The sequence below is a fragment of the Pagrus major genome, chromosome 17 (assembly GCF_040436345.1).
Source record: "Pagrus major chromosome 17, Pma_NU_1.0".
Taxonomy (NCBI): domain Eukaryota; kingdom Metazoa; phylum Chordata; class Actinopteri; order Spariformes; family Sparidae; genus Pagrus; species Pagrus major.
The window spans coordinates 16,485,439-16,503,075 of NC_133231.1; the positions used below are offsets into that span (position 1 = coordinate 16,485,439).

At 40.0% G+C, this 17,637-nt stretch overlaps 3 protein-coding genes across 3 annotated transcripts; all 3 read left to right on the plus strand.

The window, feature by feature from the left end:
* The first annotated feature begins 698 nt into the window (after window positions 1-698).
* On the plus strand, window positions 699-6,468 carry rbm12bb (RNA binding motif protein 12Bb). Its single transcript, XM_073485972.1, has 2 exons — window positions 699-825; window positions 4,137-6,468. Exon 2 carries the CDS (start codon window positions 4,159-4,161, stop codon window positions 6,082-6,084), a length of 1,926 nt encoding a protein of 641 aa, XP_073342073.1. The 5' UTR covers window positions 699-825; window positions 4,137-4,158; the 3' UTR covers window positions 6,085-6,468.
* A 782-nt stretch (window positions 6,469-7,250) lies between these two features.
* On the plus strand, window positions 7,251-10,483 carry gra (granulito). Its single transcript, XM_073485477.1, has 7 exons — window positions 7,251-7,344; window positions 8,302-8,384; window positions 8,504-8,562; window positions 9,364-9,421; window positions 9,506-9,612; window positions 9,724-9,766; window positions 9,993-10,483. Coding segments are annotated over exons 2-7 (351 nt in total). The 5' UTR covers window positions 7,251-7,344; window position 8,302; the 3' UTR covers window positions 9,995-10,483.
* Window positions 10,484-13,353: 2,870 nt separating this feature from the next.
* On the plus strand, window positions 13,354-17,478 carry LOC141011995 (uridine phosphorylase 1-like). Its single transcript, XM_073485369.1, has 8 exons — window positions 13,354-13,466; window positions 13,634-13,705; window positions 14,986-15,097; window positions 15,197-15,355; window positions 15,494-15,608; window positions 16,221-16,430; window positions 16,514-16,660; window positions 16,749-17,478. Exons 2-8 carry the CDS (start codon window positions 13,665-13,667, stop codon window positions 16,898-16,900), a joined length of 936 nt encoding a protein of 311 aa, XP_073341470.1. The 5' UTR covers window positions 13,354-13,466; window positions 13,634-13,664; the 3' UTR covers window positions 16,901-17,478.
* Window positions 17,479-17,637: the final 159 nt, after the last annotated feature.

The following is a 17,637-nucleotide window of genomic DNA, read 5'->3' on the forward strand; positions in this document are numbered from 1 at the left end:
CTGCAACCATGCGTCTTACTGAATAAAATATACACACACAACACTACTACAGTCCCGGATACCTGTGAGAAAACAAGCAGGGGGGTAGTGAGGGAGATGCATGACAGCACAGACGCAAAGCTGAAATGAATGACACTGTTTTATTTAGTTGTCATTGTGACAATTGAATAAAAAAGAAAAATCACTATTTACAGATAAAATGGATATAGTCCCTGCTATCTCGTCACGCTCAGATCACGACATGACACAGAGGAGTCTATTAAAACAAAACAAGAGAAATCGTGACTAATAGATTGTAATCGTCGCGTCATTCTCTGAAGATCTCAACTATGCAATATATTCTGATCTGTGTTAATATAAAGAGAAGCTATAGATCAGAGCCCACAGGTAACAGTTGTTGGACGCGATTGAATATTGGGACATAATTCAGAAGTCTGTAAAAATGATAACAAGTAAGGTAAATTTAGGATCAAGACCCAAGACTCAATAAAGACTGAATGTCATGTTTGTAGAAATGGGAAAGGAATTTATCACCAAAGGTCTGTTGGACAATTAAAAGTAGCAAGTGCTGTATTTTATTATTTACATGACAGCCAGAGTCTCTCTGTGAGGGCATGGTGCCATACTCTCCTGTACAGTAGGTGGCGGCATGCAGCCCTCACGTTGGTTTACACCTCGCCGTTAGACTTAACAGCGAAGAAGAAGAAGAAGAAAAAGACGAAGAAGAAGAATCGAAATTTCGAGACGAGAGACGCGTGACTGAACTTGATCTGAATCTATTCGCTATTCTTGATTGTGGCACGACAATCAGTGCTTGTCAATTGTGTAAGTTTTAGAAAAGCCACATCGAGGTGTTATAAATGAGGAATGCATCGTCATTGCCGTAGGCTAGTGTTGCCCGTCAATGGAGCTAACGCTAAAGCTAGAGGCCTGGCTGGCTACAAAGCTAACTTTAGCAAAGCTCGACATCTTGCTGAGCTGTGTTCAGACAGGATGTTTGCTTTGCTACCTTCAAAGCTACCAAACTACGTCAGGCAAACAACGTTACAAGTAGTTTGAGAGTAAGCATGTTTTGTCGCATAACGCCAATGAACTTTGCGGTTGGCGATGAAATGCCGGCGCTATGAATGGTGACAGGATAGCGGTGTGTTTTTGGGTAGCTGCGCTGATGCTGCGCTGCTACTGTTCCGGGGTGTCACGCACTTCCTTTGAAAACAGGCCATCGCTCGGTTTTTCTCAGTGACTAGCGTTAAACTTGGATCATGTGACTGATATTTATAATTTGGCTCTGCGTGCTGTGGTTTGTCAAAACCCCACGCCAGCTGCTTTGATGTTGTGATGCTAGTGGTGAAGAGCGTTGTGTGACAAAGGTCGTATTGTGTTTACAGCCCAACACGAGGGGGTGAAGTTAAAAACAGAACCGGCTTTATAGGTCAAGTATGTGTCTGCAAGGAATTTGACTTTGTTTTTGACTTTTGCTAACTTTGTGGTGCATTACTGTGTACTATCTGGTGGCTGTGTACAGCCATATTATAGCCAATTTGGCTAAATTGCCATTTGCTTTCACTCCATTTATTGTGGGCTTTGGTTCAGAGGTCTGGGAGAAAGCAGCAAGCCATGTCACAATGATTACCAAGCGGCAATAAACTTTAAAAAGCCTTGAAAGTAACTTTTTACCATTGACCCAATAAATCCTGTTCTTACAAACTACGAAAAAGGTTAAGTACAGAACTACAATTCAGCCCACACACAGCCATAATTACATTATCCAATATATTGGTCAGGCTCTAGCTATGATGTCTGAAACTCAAGAGGGATTACAAAATATTATAAAACACTAATGCTGTATGAACTTGTTATAAATTAGAAAGTTTTGTCTGATGTTATATGAAAATTATTTGGCTCACTTTGGAGTGAAAGACTGTTTTGGCATCATATTCCAATTTGTACTACAGTTCAGTGATCAAGACTGAAACACCTGTATTATAGTTGGTAAACACAAAGTTAGCAAAGTTGTGATTCTTTGACAAGAAAATCTTGGAAAATAATGGAAGGAGTGTGAGAAGACTATTGGCCTGGGTGAATGTGACTGAGTCAAGCAGAGGGTAACAGGAAAAGGGCAGACGGCCGCTGTTGGATTAACCAGAACGCCAGCCTCTGGAATAAACGGACTACAGCAGCGGAGTAGAATAACCAACTGTGCGATCCACAACCGGTCTTTTTTCTGACATTAATGGAATATTTTGGAACTGCTGTTAGAGGAGTTCGAGCAAAGCAGTGATGCAGTGGGTGAATCTTGACAAGTGACAAGACATTCTGATTTCAGTGCGAGGTTGTGCATCCCTCGTAGCTGTCACGTATGCCCTTAACTACGCTATGATACTATGAAGTTTTAAAGGCACAAACAAGTGGCAAGCAATTTATAACAGACATACACACATTTGACTGTCTTGGCATTTGAATTATTTCTTCTTTAGAGATCAGTGTTTCTTTTGGTGCTTTCTTGCTTGTGGTTCCTGAGCAACAGATTTGGAAGTGCTTTGGTCGGATTGTAGCTGTTAATGATGTAGCAAATACAAATGCCATGTAGATATTATGCCATAATAAGCGTTATTGACTTTGCTGTGCATTAGCTGTGTCCATGTTGAAAAACTGCCTTCTTTCAAGTCTGCATTTCAACACCAAATTTGTGATGGATCCACAAGGCTGTCCTTTGCTGAAGGTCCCTTTTAAGTGCATTGGAAAAATACTTGTTCACAGTTCAACCCTGCGATTATTGATTAATTTGTTGGCTGAATAATTTGAAATGGTTGGTAGTTTGCCGTCATATGCATTTTTTTTTATGATATTCAACAGCTATTATTATTATTACAGTATCTTCGGGCTTTGATTTTTGCAGTGGTGGCAGGACACTTATTGAGTGGGAGAAAATGGCGGGCAAAGGGATTTGAAAGAGGCTACATGTCGTCTTTGCTGTAATATGTATTGCGATATTTTGGCGGGACAATATCGTGTTATAAAATTTGGGAGATCAACGAAGCCTACTGGGGGGTGTTAAACTTGGAACATTTCTGACCAACCATTGTGATGCACAACACCTGGATGCAGCATTAATGTTTGCAAAGAGTCTAAATTGTGAAATGATGGCTACGTTGGATAATGATAGAAATTGTGTTGCTTGCGTTGTCTAACATTTTATAGTGTATGGTGATTGCTGTGTCAACTATGTTTTCTAAAATTGGTGTGATAATGAAGTCATGTTTGTAAAGAGTCTTGCATGGAACGTCATTGAATATACAGTAAATTAAGATTTTGGTTGGAATTGTGATGAAAAGTGGTTTGTAGTTCTTTTTACCTTTTATCAAGGAGATTTTCACCATCCGTTTGTTGTTTGGGTTGTCAGCAGGATAACACAAAAACTACTGAATGGATTTCCATGAAACCTGGATGGAGGATGGGTCTCAGCTCATAGTAGACCCCATTGTCTTTTCGTGCAGATCTGGATAAAGGCATGGATCCAGGGATTTTCTCTCACTTGCTTTAACATTGCGAGATGGGTTGTTTTTTGGCATTTATGTTAATTTGTCAGGGAATATTTGCATGGATCTTGATGAAGAAAATGATTAGGTAGCTGGTATCTATGTGTGAGTAAATTTTGATGAGGATTCTAATTAGAATTATTCTTCCACAACACAATGGACTTTATAATTCCAGCTGCATTGTTTTGTTGTTCTCGTGGCCGTTGCAGATCTAGTGAGCTTAAATGAAATTGATTGGATTAAAGGGGACTGTTGGGCCTTGGCGGAGCTCTGCTAAGTGCCATTCCAGTTTTACTTACTCTAGCCACCAATTTCATTATGGCGAAATGCGTTGGTTGATATTGTGTGTTGGGAGTGCAAGCTGCAGTATATGTTGAATTGTTGTTAACTTCCCCAATTGGAATTTGTCTGTTTTTTTAAATTTGCTGTTGTGGGCATTGATCGTAATGGTGTCCCTTGTCTCTGACGTCCTTTATCAAACATTGCTATTCCAGTTCAGTGGTGTGATATTGGATATTCCTGGAATGCCAGGAAATTGACGCTGAGCTAGAGAGGCTCTGTTGGGAATAATCCTATTCTATACCCTTCTGTCTACAGGTGCTGTTGTTTGTGCTTCAGCATGGCAGTCGTCATCCGTTTACAGGGACTGAGAATCACGGCAGGCTCTGAGGATATTCGCAAGTTCTTCACTGGCCTCAAAATTCCGGATGGAGGGGTGCATATAATTGGTGGGGAGCGAGAGGAGGCTTTCATTATCTTTGCTTCAGATGAAGATGCGAGAAGAGCCATGATTCGCTCTGGCGGATACATCCGTGGTTCAGCTGTGACATTGCTGCTAAGTAGTAAATCAGAGATGCAGAGCATCCTCGAAAGAAGTACAAAAAGTGCGGAGCTAGATCAGAAGAGGAGACTTGAGGAGAGTGCAAGACGTGATAGAAGATCTGTCGACCCTGACATGGGCAGGAGGTTGGGTAGCAGATCTGGTCATACCCCTCCCCTCCAGCACCAGAGGGCTTCAAACGCTGATGAATTCCTGCACGTGTTTCTCAGAGGAATGCCCTTCTCTGTGACGGAAGCAGAAGTCCGTGACTTTTTCAGTGGTTTACTTGTTGAGGAAATAGTCTTGTTGATAAATGCAAATGGTTTAAAGAATGGGAAAGGTCTGGTCAAATTTGCAACAACAGAGGATGCGTATGAAGCCCTGAAGAGGGATAGGAGATACATTGGGTCCAGGTATGTGGAGGTCTCCCCAACAACAGAGGATGAATGGCGCCAGGTTTCTGCTAAAGTGTCAATGGATGTAAAAACAGGCAACAACTTTGAAAGGGAGAGATCACCTATTCGCAATCAGAGGAATCCACAACATCATGCAAGGTCAAGGTCACCTTTTGCCCAGAGGTCCATTGCTCCTACTGATGATGAGTACTGCGTTCTGTTAGAAAATATGTCCTATGCAGCAGAAAAAGAACACATAAAAGACCTTTTCTGTAATGCAAAGCTCGAGGATGACCAGATCTTACACCTAATGGACGGAGATGGGAAAAGAACCAGAGCCACCTTTGTGCTCTTCAAGAGTCTGCGTGACTATTGTGATGCCTTATCTCATGAAAAAAGGCTGTTTCTCAACAGATGGGTTTCTACACGCCCAATCTCAAGAGAGAAAATGATCTCTCTTCTGGAATCTCAGAACACTGGTGACAAATGTCCTGGGGACTCCGAAAGGTTTCAGGAGAGGCCTCCATCTTACCCCAGTGATGCTTATGACTCTGAGAAATTGTGTCTGTTTGTGCGAAACCTGCCATTTGATGTGCGGAAAGTTGAGATCATGGACTTCTTCATTGGGTTTAATGTCACAGAAGACAAGGTGTTCATGCTGCGTGACCATAAAGGTGCTGGGGTTGGAAAGGCTTTGATTCTCTTCCAGTCCGAGGCAGAGGCCATGGCTGCACTCTCTCTCAATGGACGAAGGTTTCTTGGGTCGGAAGTCATACTGAAATGCATTTCACGTTCACAGATGCAGCAGTTGGGTGTTGAGCCACCAGTGGTGCAAGAGTCAATTGTGCAGCAGCCACGGCCAAGAGAAGAGCTGTTCTCGGGCAGGAGCAGCGAGGCACTCTATCAGCCTGGTGACACTGATTACCCTGACTTTAGGGTTCCTCCTGATGGTAACTTGCCAATGACTAATGTACAGGGTCGTAACCAAGGAGGCTGGGATTATGAGCCCTATGCAGGAGGCCCTTACGCTCCACAAGACAGGGGTAATGGCGTCCGTGGTGGCTTTGGTCCCTCTGAGCAGCATTTTGATGGTCCCACCTGTGTGCAGCTAGCTAACTTGCCTTTTCAAATCAGAAATGAAGAAATCTATGACTTCTGCTACGGATATCGCATTATCCCCGGATCTGTCTCACTGCAGTATGACCCGAGTGGAAAACCTAAAGGATCTGCAACTGCATTGTTTGAGTCCCGCCAGGAGGCATTAACCGCAATTCAGGAACTGAGTGGAAGACCAATAGGTCCAAGAAAAATACAGCTACTGCTTGTGTGATGGTGACATTGCTTTACATGGCACCTAACATGCCCGTGCAGTGTGGTTTAGACATACACACAATGTTGATTAACGCAAAGTTGATTGCGGAGAAGCATTTGCCTTTTCTTTTAATTTGGCATGGCTTTATGTGATTTTGAACACACTGAATTTAGCTATATAGTTTGTTTTTTCCCTAACTGAATTTTAAAAAATGTGATTAGACATAGTCTGAAAAAAAGTTTTGTATGCAATGTTCATCTGAAAGTGAAATACTGAGGTTTTTGTTTTCATAAATACTTTTTGTTTAATTCAAATGGTGACACAATGGAAAAATATATGTACATTTTGTTTTACCATCTGGTTTTTGTGAAACGTTATAAAAATAACAAACAAACCCTTGAATTGTCTTTTTTTTCTTCAGACATCTGTCACATAACTGAGCCAACAAATTTTGCTCGCTGACATAAATCTTATTTATATGAAGTGCTAGTTAATCACAATTTTTTTTTTAAAATGTTGCTGGTAACTTTTAAGACCAGTGTGTTGTTTTTTTTGTTGTTGTTATAATTGAATATTAAATTGGGATATACAGTATTTGGTATTTGTAAAATCCAGCAGCCCATAAGGAAGACCTGTAAAATGAATCACTAGAAATAGAAAGAGTCACCACTATGAGGGATAATAATGTGTATTTCAGATATTGAGCTTGCCCCTTTGTTGTAAGACATTTACAACAGCAACAGCTGTAGTGCTTTAACCATCAGTGAGACGAAATTTGAAAGTGGAAACTGCACTGATATCTGAATATAAATTATTTTTATTAAGGTGTTTAGCAGAGAGAGAAAAAAGAAAACAAGTACATTTAACATGAGGATGCTCAAAATTCTCCACTATACATGCACTGTTAAAGGTTCAGTTTTAGTATCATGAGAAATCTTGGTTGTTGGACTGACAAAAGATGCTAAATTCATTCCACAGCAGGGACCTCAGGACCCTCTAAAATTGTCTGTCTTCTATATAAATGAACGTTTATATTAATTTATTATTATACAACAATACACGTAGTGTATTAAATAAAAAAGCAAATATCATATTTGAGCCAGGAGTGCCCTGTGTGCTTATTTGCCAACATGTTTATGCCATCTCATACTCACTAGGTAATTCAGTGTTTTATTTTGAAAGTTCTTCAACGGAAGTAATTGTTTTGCTTTGACTAGCATGTCACCGGCGGAGCGAGCAGGCAGAAAACCACGCTGAGGGAATTTTGTAAAAGTGCAGGTGAATAATTAAACATGACCTATTTCTAAATAATACAACTAAGTTACATCGAGAACTCGTTACTTTCCCCGACGAATTAGCTGTTGTCGTGCTAATGTTACTAGCTTGAGTCATGGTAATATCTAGATGGAGGGGTGCGTATGAGTTCAAACTTTTGCATCATTGTGAAGTTGCTTTTGACACTATTTAAGGTTGACAGTTCTTGGGTTAACAATAATAATAATAATAATTACAGTCGTATTTCTTCGTGTTGATGTTAAAATGTGTTAAACGGTTCCGGCCGTTAGAGATGCGGTGATTCGTAAACGTTTAACAGCCGCTAATGGAGCCGCTCGCCGTCATCATGCAGTCCACACAGATGTCTGCCATGAAACAGTCCACCTGTTTCCCAAAGCTGCTGCTTTAACGCCCAGCTGAGCTACAAATAGAGCTGTAAACAGTTTTCTGCAGCTAACGTTAGTGTTGACAGATCATTAATGTTTGCAAGATAAGCTTACAGTTAATCTACTTAAGCTAATACGGCCAATTTAAATCGTCTGAGTTGAATTGTTCACGTTAGCTGGCAGGCTACACTCAACCTGGCTAGTGGCTGCTAAATGATTTTTCTAGCATATACTATTTGAGAAACTAAACGTGACTGACGATTGAACTATATAGGATACTAATGATCTAGTTAATAAATACTTTGAGTACTATTTTATATCACATCTGTCTGCTAGATCAGTTGAAAGCATCTACACAGTAACCCATCTACATTTTAGAGATTTATTGCTGATATGCAGCTGGTGGCTTTGACCCACTACAGGACCCCTAACAGTCTGCAAACCTCCCTTTATGAAGCAAATTACAAAAAAAAGTATCAAAAAGTTACAGTAGTAGAACACTACTGAGTATAAATTTGATGAGGAAGCCTTGTATAGTAGGTTTTAAAACATGTCTAAACCTCACTGACACCAGAATGGAGGTATCAAGGAGAAGAGTCCTCCAGAAACATCTGGAGCCAGCCAGACCCCTGCGCCGCTGCCTCCATGTTGTAATTGGTAAGCAGTCTGTACCATATTGGTCTAATTTATGGGAAGGGGTCAGAGGTGTTAGTTTGAAATGTACCGTGTTCATATTTAATGTCATGCTCTTATGAGAATTGTATCACTTCATTTAGAGCCCAACGTAAATGCTGCTACATGTGCACAGGCACTGATGGAGGAAGAGCATCAAGAGGTAAGAAATCCCTTGGAAGATAGTACAGGGTTACATTATAGATCAAGTCTGAACAGAGGCTGAACTTATGGCACGACATGAGGTTCAGTTTGTCTCGCCAGATGTTTTTAAGCAAAAATAAAAATCTGATGTTAATGCTGTTTAATGTTTTGTGAGGTAAAAACATGTAGGATCTCTAATTATTAATGATATTTCATAATATGAACACAGCATGCAGTGTGACACTTCAATCATGGGAACTTTGGATCCTGGTACCAATTTGCATCTTAATAATACAACACTATACAATACAGTAGGTGCTCACTTCTGGCCCACAGCCCACCATTAAGTTTCAGCTGTGGCCCTCCAAAGGAGGACGTTTGGGCACCCGTGTTATGGATTATTCTGTTGATTATTTTCAATTAATCTGTAACATGCAACAACAACAACAAAAAAGAAAACTGCATGTCATAATTTCCCCTTACATATTGTAACTTGTTTTGCCTGAACAACAGCGCAAAACCCGGACATATCCAGTTTCCAACAATACAAAACAGAAAAGCACTAAATTATCACATTAGAGAACTTGAAACCATAAAATCTTAGGCATTTTTGATTGATAAATGATGTAAACAATTATATTGAGTTGTTGCCAAATATTTATTTTGCAAAGTACTTATTGGTCGGTTCAGCTCATCAGTGTTTTAGTGTCACTGATTCACCCGTTGTATTCATTAGAATGACTTCAAATAAACTGAAAATAACATTGCATTTGTTAAGCAGCTGATTCAGACAACAATTTCCTAATTTTGTGCTTGATAGACAAATGTTGGGATAGAGCAGTTCTACAAGATTGTCAACATGCACAAACAGAAAGAAGGTAAGACATTTTTAATGACCATAAAAATTAATGACTATATAAATATATAATGTTTATTTTAGTATGTATGTTTTTATGTTGTAGGCAGAATATCTTACACAAGAGATGTTTTAATTGCTCTGGCAAACTGTCCCGAGGCCAGGAAGAAGCCGGAATTCTTGCCCGAGCACCCCATAGTCTTAACTGAAGCAGTAAGTCGTGTGTTGGTGTTCTATTTTATTGTGGTATCCTCACTACATGGTCAAAATAATGATAGCTCTGCTCCTCTTGATTGAATAATGTTTTTATTCTGTCTATAACAGAGAGATGTTGGAGACCTAAAGTGGAATGAGGAAAAGATGAAATGTGAGTTTAATTTTTAATAATGTGAGCTGACTCTATCACACCTTTTTGATAGTCTTGCAAATTAGACGGTTGAGATTATGATTGGAATGGGTGCAAATTAATACAATGAACTACCGCTTTTATGTATATTAACCCTGACTCACTACTTGTTGTTCTTACTAATTCTAACCCTCCAACTTCATTGCATTCAGCATGGTATATTAATTAATGTTTTTTCTGTTTTTAGGATGGCTTCACTCACCTTAAGAGATTTGCACAGGTGTTGGCTACCCAAAGAGTGCTTCTGTTGTCTTTTTTTTTTCTTATTGCTTTTCTTGGTGAATTGAACTTATAACATTATTTTGATAAGAGTTTGACGTGAAGTTGCACAAATTCCTAATACTAAAAAAACACTTTATTTGCTTGAGTAGTGTGTTTTTCTTACATTTTCTGCTGTGTATGGTTTTGGTTGTAGTGAAATATATTTATATTTTGTAACAATGTTCTAAAAATATTAATGGCTGCTTTTGAGCTGTGGTGACAATGTTTCGTTTAAAGAAACGGATGGAGAAAAAAAAAAGAGCATCATCTCACACCATACTAGAGTCATGAAAAATAAACCCTACCTGAAGTGATGTTTGTCATCTTCTGTATCACCTGGGGTTGCATAAGAATTGTGATTTAACGTGTGTTACTAAACATGTTAACTTCTCTTATAAAGGACAGTCTGGCTCAACAGTTTGGTGTGTGAACATTTTCTTTCTGGAGTGTCATGAAAACTTAAAGCTGCAATAATGAATCTTTTTATATTAGATTTCGCCAGGGCTGGAGTGGGACTCATTTTCAGCCCTGGAGTTTCATGCCTCAGACCGGCCCACTTTAGATCACGACCTATTATATTAAAATAATGTAATTATAACTTTACATGTTAAGCCTACAATAGCGCACTGTTCTCTAGCTCACCTGTTCCTTCCATGACAGCAGCTATCCCTTCCTCACCACTGCCTCCTGGCTCTGCCTCTGACACTAAATCACATTTTGAAAATGGTCATAATTCTCAACACAAATCTCCCCTTTTTCAAGTCATCTATCATCAACAATTATCTCAGGGCATTTTTCATATAGAGCAGGTCTACACCATACTCTTCATTATATTAATTCTAATAATATTCACTCAATGAGCAATCCTACCTGCCCACTCTGGACCTGTGGTGGGCTCATGGCTGGTGCTTGGTGCTGCATCTTGCATCTGAGGGGCTACAAGACAAAGTTTCCCAGTTATGTGGCGTCGCATCATACTATTATTTAAATGATAACGTTAGGTTAGGCAGGCTATATGTTACAACGCCACGCAATTCATTGACTTGATAGGCTAATTAATTAACTTAGCGGTGCAGGTAAAGTTATATTTTGTTCAACATCTTCATTGGTCGTTTCAGACCGCGAGCTCGTTTTATTGAAAAAGCTGCCGATTTTTGCACATTTGACTGCATCTGGCTTTTTTCTTTTTAATTCTCGCTTTTTCTGCGCCACCCTTGCTCTTTTTATTTTCCATTTTGCAAACACCCCTGCACTTCTGCGACTTGCACGGACGTGTTACGTCAGGATGCGTCTGCAAAAAAAAAAAGAAAAAAGCTGCCAGTGGAGATGGCACAGGGACAGCGGTAACAGCATACACGTAATACCCACTCAGTGCCATGACTGAACACCGGCCCAAAATAAATAAATAAATAAAAATAATAATTGAACACCGGCCCTCGCGGCCCAAAAGTCAGACCTGCCCAGCGGGAATTGTACAGGTGTAGTGCCGAGAAGAGACTGCTTGCCGAAAAACGACTGCCCCCGACGGGAACGCGCATCAGTTCAGAGGAGGTGGGCGGAGGTCTACTACGGGTCAGCTGGCAGACGCAGCACCGAGAGAAATGTTTTTTTTACTGTGCAGTCCTGTAGCCCAAGTGAAGAGGCTACGGAAAAAGAACGGCGCAGATAAAAAAAAGTAACCTGATGTTTCCATAATGTAGGCTAGTTGTCAACAATTGATGAGGGTAGATGCTTTACCTTGCCACTTTTATTGTTGTTGTTGTTGTTGTTATCGTTGTTGCAATGTGATTTTACACTGCTTTGATCTATAAATAAAGTCATAATTCAATATCCCTGTTTCAGTGATTTTATAACGAGGATTAGGAAAACAATGCAGAAAAGAATGCAGGAGTGTTTCCACGTCACATTAGATAGCAATCATATAACACATACTGAGAAATTAGTAAGTGCTATCAGAGGTGGGTAATAACGATTTACATTTACTTCATTACATTTACTTAAGTAACTTTTTGGATAACTTGTACTTTTAAGAGCATAATTATGAATACAATAATGCAGTATATATACAACTGTAGGCTAACTGTAACGGATTGCCTTTACATTCTGCATAACATTTTCTGTGTTTGCCAGGTGCATGTACAGTGAATTTGGTCAATATCACTGTGTCACTGTGCAGTCACTTTTCGGCAGGGCCTGCCGAAAAGTGACTGCACCCTGTAACTCTGGATTGGGAGGGGTTACATTCTCTGTCTTTTCAGCATTAATAGTAGAGAAAACCAGGTGCATCTACAGTGAATTTGGTCAATATCACTCCTTGCAATCCAGAGTTACAGGGTGCAGTCACTTTTTGGCAGGCCCTGCCGAAAAGTGACTGCACCCTGTAACTCTGGATTGGGAGGGGTTACATTCTCTGTCTTTTCAGCATTAATAGTAGAGGAAACCAGGTGCATGTACAGTGAATTTGGTCAATATCACTCCTTGCAATAAGGACTTACAGGGTGCAGTCACTTTTTGGCAGGGCCTGCCGAAAAGTGACTGCACCCTGTAACTCTGGATTGGGAGGGGTTACATTCTCTGTCTTTTCAACATTAATAGTAGAGGAAACCAGGTGCATGTACAGTGAATTTGGTCAATATCACTCCTTGCAATCCAGAGTTACAGGGTGCAGTCACTTTTTGGCAGGCCCTGCCGAAAAGTGACGGCCTGGATATCGCTTGTAGTGATAAACATACAGAGAAAGGTCACCCAACTGTGCAGTACCCCTCAGCGCTTTGGAGTATTTCAGCTAATTGTCTTTGGTTTTTATTTGATACCTTACTTAGTTACTAGTGACTTTTTCGGTTGCTTGCTACATCAGAGCCAAAGTTACGCGTTTTTGAAGTAATTTATTTTATTAGTCTTAAAAAACAACACTAAATCTGATTATCAGAATAATCCTGAATATCTGATCCGATCATCTGTGAGGGTCTTTGCCCTTGCCTTATCGTAGTCCTTCTTTTTCATTTTTTGCTCTTCTGACCTTCTCCTCATTGGCTGTTTTTCATCTCTCCATCTTCATTTCATTCAAAAAACCCACAGTTTTCACGTCTACTTGTCAATGTGTTTACAGGGCAAGACCTGCCACATCCAATATGGCGGACTCGCTGACGTACCGCAGCAACGGGCCAACACCGTCATTGCGCCTGCTGTGCCCATGGTATGGTTACGACGCTTGTTACGTGCTGGACGGCACGTCTCTGTGGGCTGGACCCTTACGTGACGGTTTCCGCGTCAGATGTTCAGAGAGCGAAATTAATTAGTCAGAAACGGAGGAAACGGCGGTCAAACAGTACATTCCAGAGGTACAGTGTGTCCGGTGCTTCTCTGGTCGCTTTTTCGGCTTTATTAACTCATCTTGAAGGTAAATATGAATTAATTATCTGTTTTTATCTCCCCGCGGTTAGCCACAGAGTGTTGTGTGCTGCGATGTATGATGGGAATCTACGCTGGGGGTGCTTTCAATTTGAAAACTGACCACAGCACATGTTAGGCTCAGAGTACAGCCCAGTGTGTAATTGTAACCTTCAGGTGCTGGTTGAGGTTGGTTGACTTCAGGAAGATGGACCCGAAGGACGACAACCGAGCCGCGTCATGCAGCAGGTGAGAAGTTCGTGTTCAGTGTCCAACCTAATGTATTTGTATTATTTCTTTTAAAAAAGCGTGTCTTTGTCAAACACAGCCTGTATCACGCTTGATACAGGCTGTGTTTTAAGGCATTTGTAACGTTGGTAATGAGGAAACTAAAGGGTGTGGCAGGATATGGCAAATAACACTTGGCATAAAACCAAACCTGAACTGGAAAAAGGAAACATGGCACTTGTATTGTTAAAGTTGGATTGGCATTGAAACAAGCAGACTAAAAAAAAGTTCATCTTAAAAAATGAAAAAGATTACACATTTTGTTTCACTTTATTTTGCATATTTTGTATTATTGTGGCTTGGAGAGGAGAGGCTTACTATACTACATGAGATAAAATAAAACTTTATTGATCCCTCAGTGGGGAAACTCACTTTTACTTTTCAGTAACACTATCTGGTTAGCTACAAAGCATACAGAAAATGTTGGCTCTGTATAATGGATTGACTTAGTGAGCCATTAGTGTACATGTAGCCTTAAATGTTTCTATTCTATACTAACTGAACTAATAAGCATCCAAGCAGATACTGCCTCTCTTTAAAGGGCCATTTAATCTAAATCACACATTGAAACCCCACATTATCTGACTTAATACATCTTCATTTTCTGATAAATGTGTAGTAAATACATCTCTACTCAGGTGCCAGCTTATTAGGTACACCTAGTTTTACCATGGTCTGGGTGAAAAAACAATTCTGAATGGTTGCAGGGTGCCTTGCCAAAGGGCTCTATGAGTTTAGCAGATGAGTTTATCTCCTGTTGCTAAGTCCTATTTAAGGTTTGTCCTATTTACTGGGCTAGTTAACAGTGTTTCCATTGCATAAGGACCTTATAGGATTGTAATGATTGTTCAAGCTATTAGTCAAACCCGCCGGTGTTGCCAGTTAAAGTTATTGCGTGAAAATGTTGCATTTTGATCGTAAAAGGCATAAAATATAAATTGCTGGAATGGACCGTGGCCTGGTCTTCATGGTGTACATTAATTCTTGATAATGGACATATTGTCGTGCATTATCCCTATCCATTATCCATTATCCCTCCTGATATAAATCCTACCTCTGTGAAAGCTATAATGTTCATTTTTTGTTGAAATTGCTTTAGTGAGGTGTTTGACCACTCCATTTATATCAGTGCGGGTACGCTAAACAACAAATCTCTGCCCACCTCTCAGATCTGTTTTCCACTTAATGAGTGGAACAAAATGGACATTTGGTCTTAAAATCTGTTTCCCTCTCTCCTCAAGCCCTGTTTGTGTGAACAACCCACACCTGGATGCGATGAAAGATGACATTCTCTACCACTTCAGTTTAGGAACCAGAACCCACGACCTGCCAGCTATGTTTGGTGATGTCAAAGTAAAGATTTTTATAACATTCACATGTGGAAAGAAATCAACACCACAATTATCTTCATTTAGGAGTTATTTCTCTAATTCTGTGTGTGTTTTCTTCCAGTTTGTGTGTGTCGGGGGCAGTCCCTGGAGAATGAAATCATTCATCGAGTACATTGCTGCTGAGCTCCGTATGGAGGACCCCAAAGCAGAGTATCCAAATATCTGTGCTGGAACGGATCGCTATGCTATGTACAAAATTGGCCCTGTACTCTCTGTCAGTGTATGTAGGAGCAAAGTTCTATCACAATATTTTTGTGTTTTGTAAACAAATGCTAACCTAATCATTTGTGTGCTTAGCTTCCTCCAAACCAGACAGAAGTGAAAGTTGTGTTTAACATGTCTGTGCTTTATCTTGCAGCATGGGATGGGCATCCCCTCTATTGCCATAATGTTGCATGAGCTGATAAAGCTCCTCCATCATGCACGTTGCACAGATGTTACAATTATACGCATTGGGACATCAGGTGGAATAGGTAAGTTATTTGACTAGTATTTTGTCTGATAACACATGTAATTATTCATCTGTTGTGAGATGATGTAAGAGGAAATTATGGGACTGGACCTAGACTTGCTGTGTGTTCAAATTAAGTGAGTACTCGGTGTCCACAAAGATGCCTTTTCTTAGTGTCACCACAAGAGGGAGCCCAAACTCCATAGATTTTTTAGCAGTGTCATTTAATATGGCTTTTAGTGTATAGTAGCTATGCGATAATGATGGGATTTTTCCAGTTTTCCAAATAAGAGTTTTTAATATGTTGAAGTGAGTTATTGAGATTATTTCTGATATATATCAACTCTTGTTCTTCTAAATGTGGCATAAATCAATGGGTGTTGTTGCACATATTTGAATATACAGTCCACATATATGAAAACTAGGACTACATTGTAGTAGGTTGAACCACTGAATTACAAAATGAACTTAAAGTATACGTTACTTGCAATAATTTGAAATAGAAGGTTCAAGAACTTCTTTTGGTGTTTTTATTTTTTTCTGTGTCATTTCACATATAAATAATGCCTTTTAAATCAAAGCTTTCTCCACTTCCGGACGATTGTTTCTCTCATTTGCCACTTTTGTTTTTCAGGGCTTGAGCCTGGCACCGTTGTTATCACCAAGCAGTCTGTGGATGCCACCTTCCTGCCCAAGTTTGAGCAGGTGATCCTGGGGAAGACGGTGGTGCGTAATACCGATCTGGACCTAAGCCTGGCCGAGGAGCTGTTGCAGTGCAGCAAAGAGCTGAACCAGTTTGAGACAGTGATAGGCAACACCATGTGCACACTGGATTTCTATGAAGGTTTGAGTTCTAATGGATTGATGCATTAATCATATTGCACATTCAGTTGTAATATGCATCTTTTGCCGTCTTTCTGTCTTCAGGGCAGGCCCGTTTGGATGGTGCTTTCTGCTCCTACACTGAGAAGGATAAACAGGACTACCTCAATAAAGCCAATGACGCAGGAGTCTGCAATATTGAAATGGAGTCATCAGTTTTTGCTGCCATGTGCAAGCTGAGTGGTCTGCGAGGTAAGAAAATACAATAATACTCACAAAATGTTTGACATCACAAAACACAGTTGTTGAGATCGTAACATTCATTTCTTGTTGTGTAAAGCGGCCGTGGTCTGTGTGACATTACTGGATCGGCTGAAGGGGGATCAGCTGAGCAGCTCTCATGAAGTCCTTCAAAATTACCAACAACGTCCTCAGATACTGGTCGGCTCCTACATTAAGAAGCAGCTGAGGGCCAGAGCAGGACGCAGCTAAGTGCAGCAGTTATTACGCCGAAAATCTGGGAATCGTATAAAACAATGAAAATGTGTTGCAATGCAATAACTCAGCTTTAAACATTTTTTTGTATACATTCATTTTGCTCTACAGTAGCCATACATTTTAAACATGTCCAGAATAATCACTGATTTTTTTAAATCATGCACTGCCTTCTATTTATTTCACCGTCACATTAAACCGGCATGCACTATTTCTCTTATGCTTCCTCTTGAGTCTTATATGTTATGTAGCAGCCTACAGCCATCAAATATGTCTTACTTAAGGCTGCCACTGTTGTATACATCATGTTAAGTTCCTTATCTATAAAACTTGAACCTTTTCATGACTTTTGGTTTCTTACAAAGGTGTGCTGTAAGAAAATCACCTCAACTGTCACTGAAATGTTCCTTGTTTCACAAAAACCAAAAAATTACACTGTTATTGATGAATGTGTGTCCTTAGTTGTTGAGAAGCTATAATATGTATCACCTGGAGTATTTTTTATACAGAATGTATGTTGGACCTAAAACCTGCAACAAAATCACTATCACTAATAAAGCCTCATGAAGTCTGAAGATGTTTGTTTTATGATACGTTTTGACTCATCAGAGTTGCTCAAGTTATTTTTTGGTGCAAGAAGCAACACAAGGTTTGTTGCAGTGTGAGCTATTGTTATTTGCAGCTCTGAAGAGTCAAGACATCCTGACCACTGCTGACCGCTCATTAAAAATAAG